At 52.8% G+C, this 18,413-nt stretch overlaps 1 protein-coding gene across 2 annotated transcripts in view; it reads right to left on the bottom strand.

Moving 5' to 3' along the window:
- Positions 1-15,095, bottom strand: part of ARRB1 (arrestin beta 1) — a 71,506-nt gene extending 56,411 nt beyond the window's left edge. The window contains exon 1 of one of the 2 annotated variants that reach the window (XM_019726468.2): positions 14,782-15,095. In XM_019726468.2, coding sequence (XP_019582027.1) covers positions 14,782-14,801 — 20 coding nt within the window. In that variant the 5' untranslated portion in view covers positions 14,802-15,095. The remainder of the gene's footprint in view (positions 1-14,781) is intronic. The other variant, XM_074335761.1, reaches the window with a different exon arrangement.
- Between the last annotated feature and the right edge of the window lie 3,318 nt (positions 15,096-18,413).

Genomic DNA, 18,413 nt, shown 5'->3' with positions numbered 1-18,413 from the left:
ATCCTGCTGCTACCAAACCCTCCCTGCAGTCAATCCAAGTCTGTTTTTCTCTCTCTTGCCAAGATTTCAGAAGCAGCAGAACCATCTGAGTGCAGGGCCTGCCCACAGGGTATGTGTGTACATCTGGACAGCACCACTGGATTTCGTGGCTGGAAAGATGCTTTTATGCCTCGGTGGGCAGGGTCACCCAAGCTGTGCCTGGAGCCCTGGGTGGGCAGGAACAGCTCTAGAAAGAACCTGATACCCAAATATGTGAAGGGTATGCTACAGCTTACCAGTGTTCCCACATCCTATTTGGCCCACACCACAGCTCTGGGAGGTTTGCTAAGGAAGTTTTATTGTCCCCTTTTACAGAAGGTGACCATAAATGACATTTGTTTTATACCTAGTATGCACTAGACACGCTAAGCTGCCTTCCACAAATGACATCTCACAGATTCCTTGGCAGGAAGAGCTGTATCCCCACGGAACAGGTGGGGAAACTGAGGCCTCGCTCAATCTCTGGGCCTGGGCCTGAGAATGGGGCTGCAACCCCACTCTCCTACCTCCCAGCACTGGCCTCTGCCCAATCTCATCACAGTCTAATGTGAACAGCTCAGAAAGCAGTGGACACACATGCTGTAAAAGGCCTCCAGCTTCTGAGGCAGAGGAGCAGCTGGGGGCTTGTTATAGGCTTTCCCATCCTCCACACGCCAAAAAAAAAGTGGAAATCAATGAGTGCCTTCTCTCTGGATGTCTCAGAGGAAGAGCGCATGGGCCCTGGAAGCCTGAAATTTGCTTGAAAGCAATCGCCTTGTAGACTTGGCCTTGTGTCTTCCCACACCCTGCCAAGCAGCAGAGGGCCCCCTCCCACCTCCCTTCCAGACCCTTCCCAGGACCACTTCTCACCCCACTAGCCAGCCCTCCAGCGCTTGCTCTTGCTCATCCAAGTCCCACCTCTGTCCTTCCCTCACAATTCATTCATTCGTATATCCATTCTATAAACCCTTACGGAGAATGGAGCATAGGGTGACCAACTGTTTCCATTCGCCCAGGACCAAGGGGTTTCCTAAGATGCAGGTGAGATAGTCCCAGGAGAACTGGGATGACTGATCACCATAATGTACTGTGTGTCTGGCCCTGTACTGGGCACTGAGGACACACTAGACATAGTCACTGCCCACAGGTAGCTTCCAGTCTGACAGGGGGTCTCATGCAATGAGGAACCACTGTCAAAAGCACCCACTCAGCACCTTACACACATTATCAACTGCAACCTTATAAGGAGGGTATTATCATCTCTGTGGTATATATGAGAAAACGATGGCTCAGAAAAGTGGCACGACCTGCCCAGAGTCACAGAGCTATCAGTGACATGCCAAGACTTGAACTCAGATCCAACGAGGCAGATAAAGGAAAGAGCAGGTTCCAGCATGAATATTTAGAAGACAGAAAAATATAAAGACATGTTTCATTTAATCAATTTTTATAGTGCCAGTGTCTGGCATGTCCTAGACGTTCAGAAAATGTGTGTGAAAGGAAGGAGTGTATGCCTTAAGGATAGAAAATCCCAACCCCCAATTCAAAATCTATACATTTCCCTTTTCACCGTCAGTTTTAGCTATTTTCTTCCAGCATCAGGGCCAGAAAGGAAGTGAGAAGAGGGAAGGAGCGCTTCTCCTTCAGCTCAGCAGCTCAGGGCTCACTTCCTCCAGGGAATCTTGCCTGACTCATTCCCCCACCCAACCCTGGCCCCCACTTATCTGAGGCTCCTATCAGAAGCTGGAGTCTAAGAGGTACTGGGCATGTATCTGCTGTCTAGCACAGGAAACTGTCACGTCAACAGTCAACTATGATACAACATGCCATCATGGAAGCCTGCAAGGTACTGGAGGTGCATGGAGGAGCGCACTGTCGCTGCCTGGGCAGGAAGCGTGGAGTCCAGGGAAGGCATCACGCCCAAGCACCCAGCAGGTGCCCAGTGAAACACGTCCAACTGAACGGTGCTGAGGTCAGGTTCAAACTTAAAATGCAAGGGAGGTCTCACCCGTCAAAGGAGAAAGGCACGCCAGACAAAAAGACTTGCCTGAACATAGGCAAAGAAGTGTGGAAAGTACAGCCAAAGTGCGGAGAAACAGCCAGAAAGTCAGTGTCGCCAGCGTGTTGGCTGTGTGGTGAAGAGAGTTGGGAGAGGAGCTTGGGAAGGAGATTTGGCTACAGACTATGAAGGGCTTCCAGGGCCAACTGAAGAATGTGGACTATCCTATGAAACAGAGCACAACGGATCGATTTTTAAGCAAGGGTAGGACAGGGTCAGATGTGAATTTCAGAATAAAAGAGGGTTTGAGGAGGGTTTAGACTGGGCAGAGGGACGGCAGCCAGAAGACGACTGCAATAGTCCAGGCCAGAAGTGGGGTTTGGACCAAGCTAGTCGTATTGGAATGGGGAGATGAAAAGCACTATGGTGATGGGGACATGTATCCATCACCATCAGGTTGGGTACCCTGAGCGTTAGGATTTCTCTTCTGCTGTGGAGCTCTGTGCTCACACACCCCCTCCCCCAGCTCTACACTCCAAGGGAAGCTGAGGCTGGAGGGAGCCAGGTCAGTCTTGGGGTCATGGTTCTTTGAAAGTTCTTCTGACTAAAAAATTTTGGCTTTTTTCTTTTCTTTTGCAAAGTTGACTCTGTAAAATGGTGAACATAAGATATGGCTGGACTGTTTCAAGTACATATACTGAGTCGCTGCTGCTGAAGTCAGCACTCTAAATAATATGGAAAATGAATACGAGGTCTGACAAGTAAGTTCGCAAACTGGTTGCAACAGTGTTGCTAAACTTTTTTGATATCGGAGGGATTAGTCATTATGAATTTGTACCAAGTGGACAGTTAACCAAGTTTACTATTTGGAAATGCTGAAAAGGCTGGTGAAAAAGTTAGACGACCTGAACTTTTCGCCAACAATTCCTGGCTCTTGCATCACGGCAATGCACCAGCTCACACGGGACTGTCTCTGAGGGAGCTTTTTAGCCAATAAACAAATAACTGTATTGGAACACGCTCCCTACTCAACTAATCTGGCCCCAATGACTTCTTTCTTTACTAGGAGATAAGGCAAATATTGAAAGGAAGACATTTTGATGACATTCAGGACATCAAGAGCAGTACGACGACAGGTCTGATGGCCATTCCAGAAAGAGTTCCAAAATTGCTTTGAAGGGTGGGCTAGGCGCTGGCGTCGGTGCATAGCTTCCTAGCAGGAGAACTTCGAAGGTGACATAGTGATATTTTCAGCAATGAAATATATAGCACTTTTTCTAGGATGAGTTCATGAACTTAATTGTCTGACCTTATATGTGCATATTAATTGCTTAGTTTTACTGTCTGATCATCTTTGTCATTTTTAGTATATGTTTAAAAATCTATTGCAAAAGAAAGAAAGAAAGAAAAAAGTCCTCCTTACTGAGTTTAAAAATGCTTCCAGGTTTCTTCCACTGCACTGGGGCTATACAGCCCCATAATAAAATCAACCTGCTAATATGCTGGGCACTTTCATTAGTCCAGATAGAACAGAAAAAGCATGCAAACTTTATGCACAGAGGCTGTAAAACTCACCACAAAGCTACCGATAGAGGGGAGGTGAGAACCCCAGCCACTGTCTCTCTCCACCACGCCCCAGGCCCTCAGAGCTACAGAGATAGCACACGTGGCCCCATCTACCACACAACAGCCCCAAAGCCTAGAGCTCTTTCTCATAAGATGTGGTTTCCCAACTATTTCACGTCTGTCACTCCCCTGGAAGCAGTCATCCGACCTTGGCAGGGTCTCTTCGCTGGAGAGAAGCCTTTGCTCCCGCTGCCCTCCACCAGAGGAGATCTGGGCAGACCCGGTTTCCAGCGGTGGGGTTTGCTGAGCCCGGTGTCTCCTCACGTACCTCCCCCAGTTCCTCTGTCCAGGCCGAAGCATTCAACGTATGCCACGTGGCAGAACTCACTTTTACCCTAAATTTTATGTCCTCAGGCAGTCTGCAGTCCCCGGACACCCCTTACTTAGACAGCAGATGAAACAAGTGTCTAACACTATGGCTGGAATATAGTGGGTTCTCAAGTATCTGATGAAGGAAGTCAGTTCCGACTGAAAACATCTGTCGCAAATACCACCAAGACAAGTGTCCCCTCTGGCTCACTTCAAACTCACCTCCAAAGCTGGCTCCAGTATCCCCCTCTCTGAGGAGCTGCTTCTGACCCCTACTATTGAGTTTGCTCTGCACCAGTATAAACTCATCTCCATCACCCCTTCTTACATGTGTTGTAATAATCCAGTTCCTCGCCCCCAAAAGATATGAACAGTACTAGGGGTGAGACCTGTCTGTTTCCTCTTCATACTCAGGGCCCAGCCCAGGGCCTGCAATGGGACGGATACTCACAGAAATACTGGTTCCCAGGCACCAACTTGGGAGGGCTGGGGTAGTCAGATAGAAAGAGTATATGCCAACCTTGAAAATGTCTAGCTCGGAGGACCACCAGGGGGTGGGGGGCCGGTGTTTCTTGTCATGATATTATCTGCCAGTCCAGAACCCAGGAGGACGAGGCCCCAGCCTATGAGAAGGTGCATGGTCTTAAATGAGAGACAGAAGCAGGGCTGCTCCTTACATCAGCTGCCCATTGGGAGAGGGACATGCCACTGGAGTGGGCCAGGCGGCTTGTCTGGGCATGGCACCCAGCAAGCGCTTGAGAAATGTTTGTGAAATTGAACGGAACAAACTGAAAAATGCTGGCTATTTGTTCCTCTGGCTGCATAGAAGCCAGCTCCCCTCTGGGGGCATTCTGCAAGCAAATTATCTCAGGACATGGCCTGTTTCCTCTAATGAGGCTTCTCCCCTTTGCAGCTCAGCTCCCAGGAGTGTGGGAAGGGGGGCAGTGTGCAGAGCCAACCCCAGTGGCCTGCACGAAGGTAGCACACACAGCGCTCCTCCCGAAAGGGTGTGGGCAGCACCTACCACCACCTCAGGCAGGGGGATGGTCACAAGGCCCAGGAATTTGAGCAAAGCAGCACCTCCACCACAGGCCCCTCTGGGGAGGAATGGAAGAAGGAAGCTGGGAGTCGTGCTGAGTTATGTAACCAGCTTCCTCAGAGGCAGAGGCCCTGGTGTGTCACAGCCCAGCCCTTTGGGGAGAGGCTGGGGGAGGGGGAGGTGGCTTTCTTCCTTGTCTCCGCTGCCTGTCCTCCAGACGTTGGCAGACCTTTGTGGCAGGCACTGCTTTCCAAGCGCCCCAGCTCCAAGGAGGCTCCACCCGCCTAGGGGTTGGGTACCAAAAAGGGCTGTTGTTGTCCGAGTATGTGAAACAAGTGGCCTGCTGGCTTCCGTTACAGAAAACCAGGCTCTGGGCTCTTCATTGGCACCTCAGGGCAAGGACGAAGGGAGAGAAGCCTGGTCCTCCACAATGCCCACCCGTGCCCTGGCTTCCTGCCCCACATTCTCCCCACTTCCTCCTAGAGAATCTGCTATGGGTGAGGGGCCAAAAGGGAGGGGGCCCAGATTGCCCCAGCACCACAGGGCTCCTCCCTGCCTAGCACTGGGCAATCTCACTTCCCTTTCCTGCCATCATATGAGCTTCTCTTCTGGCCCAAAGCAGTCCCCGCCCCCACACACCTCGCTGTGTGCACAGTCCAGGGCAGGCCAGAGGAGGCAGGGATGCAGGAGAGATGGGGTCAGAGACAGAAAAGCTGAGATCCACTCTAGGTCTTGAATAATAACAATGATTTGTTCTTATCAAGTCCTTACTCTCTCTGCCCCGCCACCACCTGCAGTGGGTGATACCATTCTGGCGCTCAGACTTGAAGAACTTCACCCAAGCTCTTGGAGATTGGGAGCAATACTGCTGGACAGTAAAGCCAAGTCTGTCTGACAAATCCATGCTCCAAACCTCGTGGCTCCACCTTCAGAGAGCCCCATCCTCACATGCCTGGGGTTGCTACTTGAGAAATTCCTAGACTGATGGAAAAGACACTGTGCAGCCTTACATGGTCTCTCACTGAGGACACTAGCTTGCTAGGACAGTCAGGAGGACAGGCAGGGACAGGACCTGACAGAGGCTGAGGGCTTGCCCGCTGCCACCAGTCTTCCCTTCGGATGAACCTACAGCAAGTCAGTCTCAGGCTAGATGTCTGCCCCTTCCAGAGGGCAGGGCTGCTAGAGGCCAAGCTGAAACACAGCCTGCCCTCTGTTGATGTCTTCTCCCCTTCCAGCTCTAGAGGCAAGAAAGAAAGTTCCTAGAAACCTTCTGGGCCAATGCCTCCCTTACTTCCTGCTTGACACATGGAGAAACTGAGGCCCAAAGAAGCAAAGCAGCTCTTCCATGGTATCACAAGGACAGTGAAGAAGTGGGGTCCTGTCTCCCAGGCCAGAGTCCCTGCCCCTGAGTCATGTCCCTTGGGTGCTGCCCCCGTAGAGCACCCCCTCTCATCCATCTGTCTGTCTCTCTCTCCCTGCTCTCCCGGCTTCTTGCTTCCTTTTCCCAGCTCTGCTCTGCAGGCCCTGCATTGCATCCCTCTCCTTCTCACGTCTCTCTGAGCCTCACCACTCCCACCTCCTTTCCATCCACTCCTCGGGGCCAAGAAGCAATTCTTGGGTGGTTTAATTAGCTGATTATGACCTCAGCCTGCTGGATGCAATGCCCAGAACTCTGTCCCCAGTAATTAGGTGGGTTCTGAGTACTTGCCCAGTGGAAGCCAATGGGGAGTTCTGTGCTCTCCAGCTGCATAAAGAGTTCCTTGATCACCAGTGGGTCATTGGAAGCCATGGTCCCCTCCTCAGGCCAGGTGAAACCACACTGGATATGCGGTAGCCAGATCCACATGTCCATCCTAAAAGGGGACTCCCCACTCTCCTGTGCCACTGCCTGGACCCAGGAAAGGCTCAGTAATGTCTAAGGATGGGGATGGTGAATGGAGCCCATCCTCTGGGGGGTGGGGGGGAGGGGCAAGAAAGGATGGCTCCATGGCTGGGGCACTTATCTAAGAAGTAGGATTTGGACAAGCAGAGAGACATGAAGACGGCATTTTAGATGCAGAGAGCAGCAGGAGCAAAGGCACAGAGGCTGGAATGAGCCACCACCCCCCTTGCTAGGGAGCTCTGGCTGTCAGAAAACACATTCTCCTAACAAGGTAAAGCTGCTCAACCAGTGACCTCCGCCCTGTGGGTCACAAAGAATAATTTAATACCTATGGCTCTAGGCCACCTTTAGATAGTTCAAAATCAGCACTGATGCCCCATTGTCTGCCACAAGCACACTGCTCCCCCACCCCCCAAGTATATCTTTTCCCAGTAAAACACCTACATTCAGCCTCCTTTGCTGAACAAATGTTTACAGAGCTCAGTGCCATGCCAGGTCTGCACAGGTGTTAGGGACAAGAGACTTAGGCCAAGTGCCTTTGGCCTCACAGAGAAGACATCACAAGTGTGCAAATAACCAGGACCCACGCACAGAGGGAGGGGTCGGTGCTGCAGAGGAAGAGAATGGCACAAAAAGTCACAAGGCACTTGGAGATCTGGGAGGGCTTCCCAGAGGAGGAGGCTACATGTGATCCAGTCCTTAAAAGACAGGAAGGGAGTTGTGTGAAGTCAGGTCACCACCCGTGTACTGAGGGCCAACGATAAAACAGGCTTGTGCTGAGCCCTTTGGGGCCTCAAAAGTGAATCAAACAGGGTCCCTCCCTTGGGGAGCTCATAGCCTGGAGAGGGAGGCAGACCCAGTGAGAGGTCATCCAAGAGCTAACCTCACATAACACTGCCCTTGTGCCCAGGACTGTCTCCAAGCCTTACCTATTTTAACTCATTTAATCCTCATGAAAACCCACTGTGCAGGCACTATTACTATCCTGTTTTATTGATGAGGGAGCTACAGCAGAGAAAGGGTTAAATAATTAGGGCAGGTCACCCAGCTGGTAAGTGGCAGAGCTGGCATTTGAAACCAGGAAATCTGGTTCTTGTTAGAGCATACTCAGTATGTTAATCAGCCTCTAATCTATGCTAATCAGATCACAGAGGGGGCTGTGGCCATCCAAAGGAGGGTGTCCATAAGGAGGGAACCGCCTAGGCAGAGAGAATGAAGCCTTCCAGGACGTGCAGACCTCTGCAGGTGCTTTGAGAGGTGGAAGGCTGCTGAGAGGCGAGGACCTGAGGGAGACAGCACGACCCTCACTACCCAGACCCTGCTCCCCGGCAATCTCAACCCCCTGGTCTGTGGCAGAGGCCTGCGCTGCCCAATTCCCCGCTTCTGATCCTACAGAAGAAAGGTCACCCTGAAACTAATAGAACACAGGAAAGGGGTGACTTAGCCAAAAGGGCCTCACACAGGCTGGCTGATTCGGCTTCCATAGGGACACGAAGACCCAGAGAGGGTAATGTCCTGCCCAAGGTCACACTGCAAATGAGTCAGCATTGGCGCACACCTCTGGGACCCTCCTGAGAAGGTGCATCCCAGATGTCCATTCCCCACCCTCTCCCCTGGCCCTCTGCCAAAATGCACCCATGCCCATTGACTGCCCAGGCTGGGAGGAGGGGATGCAGCTGCCAAAGAAAAAGCGTGCAGCTTCTCTCAGTGCACCCAGAGGCTCAGGGCCAGTATGGGAGGGACTTCCTGCCTCATCCTCTTTAGTCTCTGGGCCTCTGGGTGCACTCAGAGAGAGAAGCTGCATCCTGCACCACCACTGAACAGCTCAGATCTGGAGTGAGGAGTCCCACCTCCTGCTGGCCTGCTGTCAGCTACATCGCCCCACTTTGCTCCAGGCTCTTTAGATCCCTGTCCAGGTATAGCAGGTCCCGGCTATGGTCTTAGCCAGGCTCAGCCCAGACCTAGGCAGAGGGAAAGCTGCTCAATTGCTGTGGTGACTTCAGTCACACAGAACTCCAGGAACCTGTCTGGTCCAGTCCCTGGGCCCCAACCTCCTGGGGACCTCGTCTGGCACCAGGTTTCCTGAGAAGGAACAAGCAGTTCCTCTAAAGTGGGACTAAAGATGGGCCCATCCCAGGAAGGAGGAGGTGCGTTGCCAGAGAGATGACCCTGCCAGGGCCCCTTGGGGGATGGGGGGGGGGGTGAGGACAACAGTGTCCTTTGTTCCCCTCTCAAAAGCAGCCACCCTATCCTACCCCACCCCCTCTGTTCTACACCCCCTACTAGGACACAAGCCTCCCCTGGGGCAGGACCTGTCCGGTAACAGGAGGGAGGAAGGGTGCCCAGGAACCATCAGGGACAATACCTGTTCTAATCCACGGGTCACGCTGCAGACATGCCCACCCTCAGGAGAGATGTAGGCGCTATGGATCCCACCTGCGGAAGTCTGTCTCATAGAGGAGAAACAGACTTCGCTCGCCGGAACCCCATTCTGATAAGGGTGGTACACCCCCACCCTCAGAACTTCCAACCTGATGGAGGAGACCCCTCAGCACCCAGTCTAATGTGGGAAGCATGACTTCCACTCTTAGGATTCCCCAGTGGGTTAGACCTGATTTCAGCACTTGGGGAGCTCCTAGACTGATAGCAGAAGCAAAAAGAGAGGGAGTTCAGTCCAGTCAACAAATCCCTGCCAGACAACTCCTATGGACCAGACCCAGAGGTAAATAACGGACCAGCAAAGAGCAAACAGAAATAGTCCCAAACCACAAGGAGCTCACCTGCTGGAGAACAAAGACACGTGGGGTATGGATACAGGAGTGAGAAAGTGCCTTGAAACGCACCCACCCCAGCACCCAAGGCCCTCTCACCAGGGCTGCCACCTCCCTCGGCAGCCTCACCCCTCACATCCATGCGTCACATTCATGCATCCGCATCTACTATCTGCACTTTGGCATCGGCTCTTCCTTCTGTCTAGACCACCTAAGCCTTCTTCCTGCTCCAGGACCCAGCTCAGGGGGCACCTCCTTCAGGAAGCCTTCCCCAAGACCCGTAGCCTGAGTCAGATGCCCGTCTTTCAGGAGCCAGAACACACATACGTCCCCTGTGACCAGTTCACACGCCCTCCATGTCCCTCCAGGCCCTCGGCTGAGCCTCACACTCCAGGTCCCCACACTGCAGAGCCCAGCCTCACACCCTTCCTCCAAGAGGCTCACCCCACTGCCAGGCATGGAGAAGAGCAGGCTTCTCCCCTTCTCCTCTGCCCCTGGACCTAGCTTTGTCCTCATCACTCCATCAAATTCCCTCATCAAGTCACCAGCCACTGCCTTCTGGCTAAATCCCAGGGGTCTTTTTCCAGCTTGCCCTCTGTTAGTCCTTCCCTGCTTCTTTGGCTCCCAGGACACAGCCTCCCTTGTGTCCTCCCTCCTTTCTCCACCCTCAGCCATGGGTACTCTCCAAGGCCCCAGCTGTCTCCAACCGTCCTCTCTTCATAGGCCACACTTCACTTTCTCCCTGTGCCATGTTATCTACACTCCCCTAGTCAACTACCATCTCTAAACAAAAGACTTTCAAATCCCCACCTCCCACCTTCATCCTTACCCGCCCCCCACCCCCAGATCCTGACTTACCTCTGCACAAGTCCCCCTACATCTTCCTCAACTTCTAGTCTGGCTTCCTGCCCAGCTCTTTACCCCCTGCAGGCCTCATGAGATGGTCAGCATGGTCACTCTGGCAATTGTGGAGCATGTCCCGATGGAGGCCAGGAAGCTCCTCGGGGCAGGCTGACCCTCAGCTTATTGTTCTTCCATGGCCCAGCCCTGAGATCTGGCCAGCCCACAACTCAGGACCCCTGAACCCATGCTTCAACCTCGGGCACGGAGGCCCAAACTTGGAATGAAGAGAGCCATGCAGACATCTGAAGCCCAGAGGCTGGCCTAGAATCAGGGACCGGAGTCGATGGGTCAGGCTCTACTTCTCTTCCCAGCAGCCCAAGTGACCCTGGCCAAAGCCACAGGACTTCCCCACGTTCTAGCCAAGATGGGTCACACAGAGCTTAACTGCCAAGAGAGACAACAGCCAAGGCTCACAGAGAGCTGGTGATTACGTGTCCTCATGACATACGCCCTCCTCCGCCGCCAAAAAAGAAGAGTTCATAAACATTTGTAGGAAAGGAAAATCCATTCCACTCCATTGCCTTTCAGGAAGTCCCTCCTGTTATCTAACAGCAAGAAGCAGAAGGGAGGCACAACTTGAGGACAGGGCTGCCAGGGAGATGGGGGAGGCCCTCTGTCAGCCAGACAAGCTCCCTCCCTCTGAGTGAAAGGATGGAGCAGCAGAGGCGCTTTGTGGGCAGACAGGCCTGGGTTCAGAAGTTCACTGGCTGAATGCAGTGGATCAATTATTTAATCTCTCCTAATCTGTTTCCTCATCTGTGAAATGGGAACAACAGTCCCTTAATAGGATCATTGGGAGAATCAAATGAGATCATGCGTGTAACTCCTGACACACCAGATACCCAACCAGTGAGACTAAGAAGCTCCACCACCTTATTCATGTTTCTCAATTCCATCCTCTCCACAGCCTTGGTTCTGAGCTCGCCTTCTCTCAGGCTCCTCCTCAGCCTCCTCACAGGTCTGCCTGCTTCCAGGCCAGCTCCTCCCATCCACCCTCCTTGCCACTGCCAAAGGCCCCCCTCTGAAATGCAGATGTGCTCCCATCCCTCCCCTCCTCACACTCCTCTCTGAATCACCATCAACTTCTGGACAAACTCTCTCCTCAGCTTGACATTCCAGGCTGTTGATGACTGGCCCGTGTTTACGTCGTAGGGCTCACCCAGCATCCCCAGCCCATCTCGCAGGCTGCACATGTTGCTTCATGCTTCCAAAGCTGCACATTCTGCACCCTCTGCCAGGAATGATGTCCCTAACCCTACCCCCTTGGCCTCCTCACCCTTCCAGATGAAGCTCAGGAGCTCCAATGTCACCTCCTTTCCAGGGAAGCTTCCCTTACTGTGCCCCCACCGGGACTTGTTTGGGGACTCCTCCTTAGCCTCCCACAGCACGTCACTCTGCATTATAATCACCTGCTCTGCTCTAAATCCTTTGGGGACTGAGTGGAGCTATGCATCTTGAACCCCCAGCCCCTGGCACTCAGTCAACATTTGTGGAACGGATGTATGATTGTTCCCAGAGCACCTTGTTAGAACAGTCAGCATACGTGTACTACTTGCCCCGTAATGAGTCTTATCAGGTATTTAGCTCAGCCCTTCTTTCCCCCTCGACCCCAGAAGTTCCTAGAGGGCAGTGACAGTTTCTGACTAATTCCCTTTATCACTTTCATATTGTGGGTGCAAATCCAGGCCCAGAGATAAACATGATGACCCTTAGAATATTGGATATTTGTCTGAGATAAAGCAGAGTCCCAAGGCTTTCAAACAAGGAAAGATACAGCCCATTATTGATTTTGCCTTTCTCTTCCAAATTACTCAGGAAACCTGCCTAGAAAGGAGAGGGAGGCCTCCTGGGGCTACAGGAAAGACAGAGGGGAGCAGGGCTACCCTTGGGTGGAGTGTAGCCACGCCTGGGCTCCAGATTCAGGCAGTACCTCTTCCCCTGCCAAGTGAATTCAGTACACACAAGGAGAGCCCTGAAAATGTTAAGTATTAATAGCTCCAATTTACAGATGGGAAAACTAAGGTCCAGAAAGGTGAAGACAATAGCCCAAGGTCCCCCAGGGACTTAGAGACAGAGCAGGGGGAATCATGGGAAAGGCTCTGGCCCCAAGGATAGGGTCTCTAATAGGTGCCTCACTGCTCATGGTGTCCCCATCCTGCTGACAACCCATGGCAACAGGGGACCAATGACATTCCTCCCCAAGTCACAGAGAGGCAAGCCAAGGCCCAAGAGGGGCTGAGTCACCGTGATAGCGAAGCAGCACAGGAGGAATAAAAGAGAGGAAGGGCTCCTGACTCCCTGCAGGGGAAAAAGTCAAACCTCACAGTCAGGTTGATCTTGGCTTTGGGGAACATAGATGTGGTGGAGGAGAGAGAGTCACACATCCTCCCTCCTGCAGAAGACAGAGACCTGGCTCACAGTGCTGGCCAGCCGGCTGCAATGGGGACTAGCCATCAAGGTACATGCAGACGACTCACGATCTTCTGAAGCCTCCCCCACCAGTCTGGGCCTCCCACACAGAGCAGGGCACCCCACCCAGGCCTGCAACCCAGGGCCCACAGGGGCTGGCAGTATCCAAGGGCAAGTCACAGAGAAACTGACCGAGTGGGCTCTAGCCTCGGCCCTGCTTCAGACCCTTCCTGACTTTAAGCAAGTCAGGTAACCTCTCTGAGCTCTGGTTCCTCTTGAGGGAAACGGGGAAGAGGAAAATTAGCCTCCTTGAAGAGCTGTCAGGAGAATGGTTGGGAAGCGTTTCTAAACCTTTGGAACACAAGTTACCTCTGAGCCTCGATTTCCATTTCCAATTTCGGAAAATGGAAATAATCTCTGGAGAACCTTTCTCATGCTGTTGAGAGAGTGTGTCAGATGGCAATGGGTGTGACATTGCTTTGTCAGTGGTCGCAAAACGTGATGACCTCTGGGGCCATTTCTCCCTCGTCTATTAGTTCCTTCAGGACACATCTTTGATCCCGACAGTATTTCTAATACACAGCAGGGGCTTGACAAATAATTATTGGAAGCAAGAAGTGACCGAGGGAGGGTGGAGAGAGGGAAGAGAGGGGGGGAGTGGAGCACAAGGATAGGAGACAGGAAAGAAAGGAAAAATGAAAAAGAGGGGGTTGTAGAAGGTGTAAGAGGAAAGGGAACTTGAGGAAGTGGGTAAACTGAAGGGGCAGATCTAAAGTGCCTGACTAGGGCTGTCCCCAGGGGCTGCCCTGCCCCAGCCCTCCCCCCCCCCCTTTTGTCCCAGTTTCCCATTTCAGAGGCAAAGCCTCTCCCTTTCTGAGTTAGGGAAGGCTCCTAAGAAGATAGGAGCGCCTCTCCCCACCCCAGCTCAAAACAGATCCGAGCCAGGCCCTGAGGGCTGGGGAGGTCAGACAGAGGAAAAGGAAATCAGTGGATGGGATGCGGTTTTCCCAGGCTCCAGGGGGGCCTCCCACCCTGTGTAATATGTGTGTGTTTCCACTCCTTGCCACGTGAGGACTGGAGTGAGTGTGTCAGCAGCCCAAGGTCTGTTAGCTTGTCACCCTGGGGTACCAGTCTGTGAGGGCATTAGTCTGGTTTGTGTCCGTGGGGGGTCAGTGTCAGTGTGGTTTTGCTAACAATGTGTTAGTGAGATAAGTGCCAGCACAAGGGTTCTTGTCGATAAGGGTGATAACACGTGTGTGCCAGAGTGAGTGAAAGTGACAGTGCATGTGTATCAGTGTAGACCAACATGTATGTGCTAGCATGAAGGTGTGTGAGAGTTGATGTGTGTTGGAGTGTGACATGACTGTCAGCTAGCATGTGTTGACAAGTGTGTACCCGTGTGTGACAGTGTGTCACTGTATGTGATGAGTGTGAGCCAGCATGAGCGTGCCCATGGATGAGTGTGCCCATGTGTCCAAAGGACCGTGTGTACCACTGTGTGTCAACCTGCCCCTGTGTGTCTCTGCTGCTGCTGGCTGGGAGTGTGTGTGTGTGTGTGTGTGTGTGTGTGTGTGTGTGTCGGCGCTGAGGAGCCAGGAGCCTGATGGGGCGGCCGGTCCTCTTCTCTTGGTACCCGTGCCCACGGCCCTGCCAGCGACCACACGGAGACCGCTGGGGAGAGGAGAGCCTAGTGCCTCCCGAGCCAGGCGTTGGGGGTCCTGATGTGACCACGAACGCAGGGCCAGAACGCGGATTAGAACCCCTGGCCGTGCCCTCGCCCAGCTCGCCCCCACGCGCACCGGGCTGGACTGCCGCCTGCACTCACCGCGTCCCTTTGTCGCCCATGGTCCGCGGCGGCCGCAGGGAGGTCCGCGGCGTCAGCACCCAGGCTGGAAAATCCCCGGCCCGCAGGAGGAGCGGGGCCAGCCGGCTCTGGCTGCCTGCTCCGCCTCCTCCGCTCTCCCGCCGCCGCCACTGCCCCCGCCCGGGTCCACGCCCGCCGCCTGCCAGCGCCCAGGCCGCGGCCAGGGGCGTGGAGCAGTGCGGGGAGTGTGCGTGTGTGTCTGTGTGTGTGTGCGCGCGTGTCTGTGTGCGCGCGCGCCGCCCAGCGAGCTGCCAGGGCAGGGCAGCCGGACACTACAGGGCCCGCAGAGTATTTGGGGGTTCGCCCGCGCGTGTGTGTGTGTGTGTGTGTGTGTGTGTGTGTGTGCACGTGAGGGCACACGAGCGGGAGGGTATTCGTGCGGGAGTGTGCCGGCGCGGGTACGTGTGCACGCCGCGTGCGCGGGACGATTAGGAGAGTATTTGTGCAGATGAAGCTGTGTGCACGTCTTTGTGCAGCTGTGCGTGTGTGCACACGCACTCCCCCACGCACGCTGGGGACAGCCTTTGTGTGTGCGGGCAGGTGAAAGCCTAGAGTCTACCCTGGCGGCGCCCCTGGTGGGGTAGGGGTGGGGTAGGTGTGAGACTCCGGGTGCCTGGCAAGGCCTTCGCCCTCTGCTCAACCCTCCCCCTACCCCAACTCCCCGCCCTTCTGGAGAGAGAACACCCAACCACCCAACAGGGACAGGAAGCCGGAGTGGAGAGGGCTGGGGAAGAGTGTCTACATGGGGGAACTGATGAGGATGGGAGGGGGACCCGAGGGAGCGGGGGCAGCGGTAGTGGCAGCCCCGGAAGAGGAAGCAGTGAGAAGAGGAGATAAGGAAGGGGCATAGGGCTGGTATGCTACAGCCTCAGAGGCTAGCTTGGCAGGGTAGCATGATGAGAAGCGCCCTGGCCCAGCTCCTCGCCTGCAGTGGGTAACCCTGGACACCACCCCTCTCAGAACCAATCTCCAAACACATAACGTGCGAGACTAATACCAGCTTGCAGAATTGGTCATAGGTGTTTGCTGGTCTTCCCTGAGTGCCTGACACATAGTAGGTGCCTAGTACAGGTTAGCTCCTCTCCCTGCAGGCCTCTTGGCATCCTGAGAAATCCTGGCTGGAACCCTGCTTTGTCTGAGGTCCCTTCCTGCGTTGCAGATAGTGGCCGAGTGTGAGGTCTTTCACTATTGGGATTTGGCTAATTGGCCCTGATAGGTCCCTAATCTTGGAGTATTAATGGGAGGAAAGGAAACTATTATTTACTCCGATGTGATTGTGGGTCTGTAAACATCTCCTGTAATTATGCTCAGAAAGTTACCTATGCTGGTTATACATAGCCTGGTAAGGATATCCCAGTAGAATTACTGTAATTATGTCCAGATGGGCAAGTGGTAGGGGAATGGGGACTGCTAGGCAGGCAGGGTGGTCCAGGGTCTGGGTAATATTATCAACTAGGAGAGTGTGGATTAGGGCCCAGAACTCTCCTCCTGGCCTTGGCCTCTGGGCTTCACCCTCACTCCCACCGGGGAGGGATAGGTAGCCACCTGCTATTTCTGCTAAGGTCAAGTATCTTGAGAGAAGTACAGCAGTTCTGTGTGATGACAGGAGGCTCACTGAGTGAGCCAAAGAGGACTCTTCCCAGGATCAAGAGGCCAAGTCCTGCCACTCTCTGCATCAGTTTCCCACCTGGAAAACCGTGGTTTGATCAAATCACATGATCTCCAGTGACTCCCCATGATGATGCCCAAAGCATCATTTGACTCAATATAAAACATAATGTTATAAATTACTTCCACGTAAAACAAACTACCCAGGAAGATGCATCAAATCGCTTCTGGTAACCCCTGTCAGCACACAGCTCTTCCCAGCCCAGTTTGGAAAGCATGGTTCTAACATTCTCCGGACACTGAACAGATTGGTAGCCTGTGGACTCAACATGCCGTATTCAAGTACATCCCCGCTAGCCTATGAACTTCACGAGGGAGTGTATGGTATGCCTGACACTATTTGATACTTACAATTCTATGAGATAAATGTTCTTTTCCCTTTTATATAAATGAGCAAAATGACACTTGGAGAAGCTAAGTTTGCCCAAATCCATAGCTGCCTCTGGCCCTTGGCCCCTGACCTCCCCTCCTCTAAGCTTCCCCAAAAGGAACCTAGTATGTCGTAGAGCCGGATCGTGGTCCTTGATTTATTCTTCATTCAATAACTGTTTGCTGAATGTGTCATGCATGGTTCTAGGAACTTACAAACCGTGATCAATAGGACAAATGGAGCTGTCATTCCAGTGAGGGGTCTAGGATGGGGGAAGAGGCGGGAAGTGGGTATTTTTGCTTTACCTGTCAGGCTTTTCAGACAATGTTGTTATATATTCCTAGTATAATTAAAATTAACACAAATGGAAAAGTAGTAGTCTTGAGGAGACCTCTATAAATATAAACAGTCTAATTTCACGCAGTAGTAAGTGTTACAAAGGAAATAAAGCAGTGATGAAACAAAGCATGATGGGGTCAAGTGTACTTAGAAAAGGGCTCTTCAAGGAGATGCCCTCTGGGCCGAGACCTGCAGGTAAGGAGCCAGCGCTGTGTGGTGTGTAGGGAAAGCCAGGGGAAGAGGTGCCCAGGCAGAGGGGAATAGCAAATACAGAAGCTGGGGACTGGGTGCTTGGGTTTGGGTGAACAGGGGAGTGGGGCCGATCACGCAGGATGGTCTGAGGCTGAGGAGTTTGGGGAGCCAGTGGACACTTAAGAGATGAGGAACACTACCTGCTTTACATTTTTAAAGGTCACTCTGGTTGTTGGATGGAGATGTCTTGGAGTGAGACAAAGCAGAGGCAGGGCATCCCATTATTGTAGTAGGCAAGAGAGAGCGGACGGTGGTGTGGACTAGGTGGTGGCAGCAGAAATGAAGAGACATAAAAGGGTTCATATATATTTGGAGGTAGAACCAACTGCATCTGCTGAGGGACCAACTGTAGACAGTGGAGGATCCAGGATAACTCTGAGGTCTGGGGCAGGTCTATTTGTTCTACTGGCCATGCAGGCCACCTCCCTGCACAGTTCTCCAAGGACACTGATGGCCGAGAGGACCTGGATGCTCCTTCCTTCCTATCTCAACCCATTTGTAATACATACTCCACCTGAAAACCACAAGGATTTTTTTCTAAAAGTCAACTAGATTCTACTACTGAGGCCCATAAGAGATGGTCATCTCCAACTATGCCCCAACTTGGGTCAGTCACATGCCTGAAAATCTACCACTCACAATAACAATTCCTTACAAAAGACAAATACCTAGATAGGGAGAAAAACAGTATTATTCCTATTTTATAGATGAGAAAACAAAAGCTCTAAGCTCTGAAAGGGAAACTTCCTAAGCCAAGGACATAGCAAACAAGAGGTAGAACTGTAGCTCAAACTGAAAGCCTCCGCTTAGCTTGTCAGATAGTTGAATGTCGGAGTCAAGTGTTAGTGGATGGGTGGATGAGTTTTCAGCTCCCTTTTCAACAAAGGATGTGAGGCTGACTGATGCATGCCTTGGAGATGCTAAAGGTTAATAAACCAAAGTGCTTTCCTACCTCTGCCCCAAC

The sequence above is a fragment of the Rhinolophus sinicus genome, linkage group LG06, assembly GCF_036562045.2.
Source record: "Rhinolophus sinicus isolate RSC01 linkage group LG06, ASM3656204v1, whole genome shotgun sequence".
NCBI lineage: Eukaryota > Metazoa > Chordata > Mammalia > Chiroptera > Rhinolophidae > Rhinolophus > Rhinolophus sinicus.
Note: the sequence above shows the minus strand (reverse complement) of the source record. Positions and strands in the feature narration are given on the sequence as shown.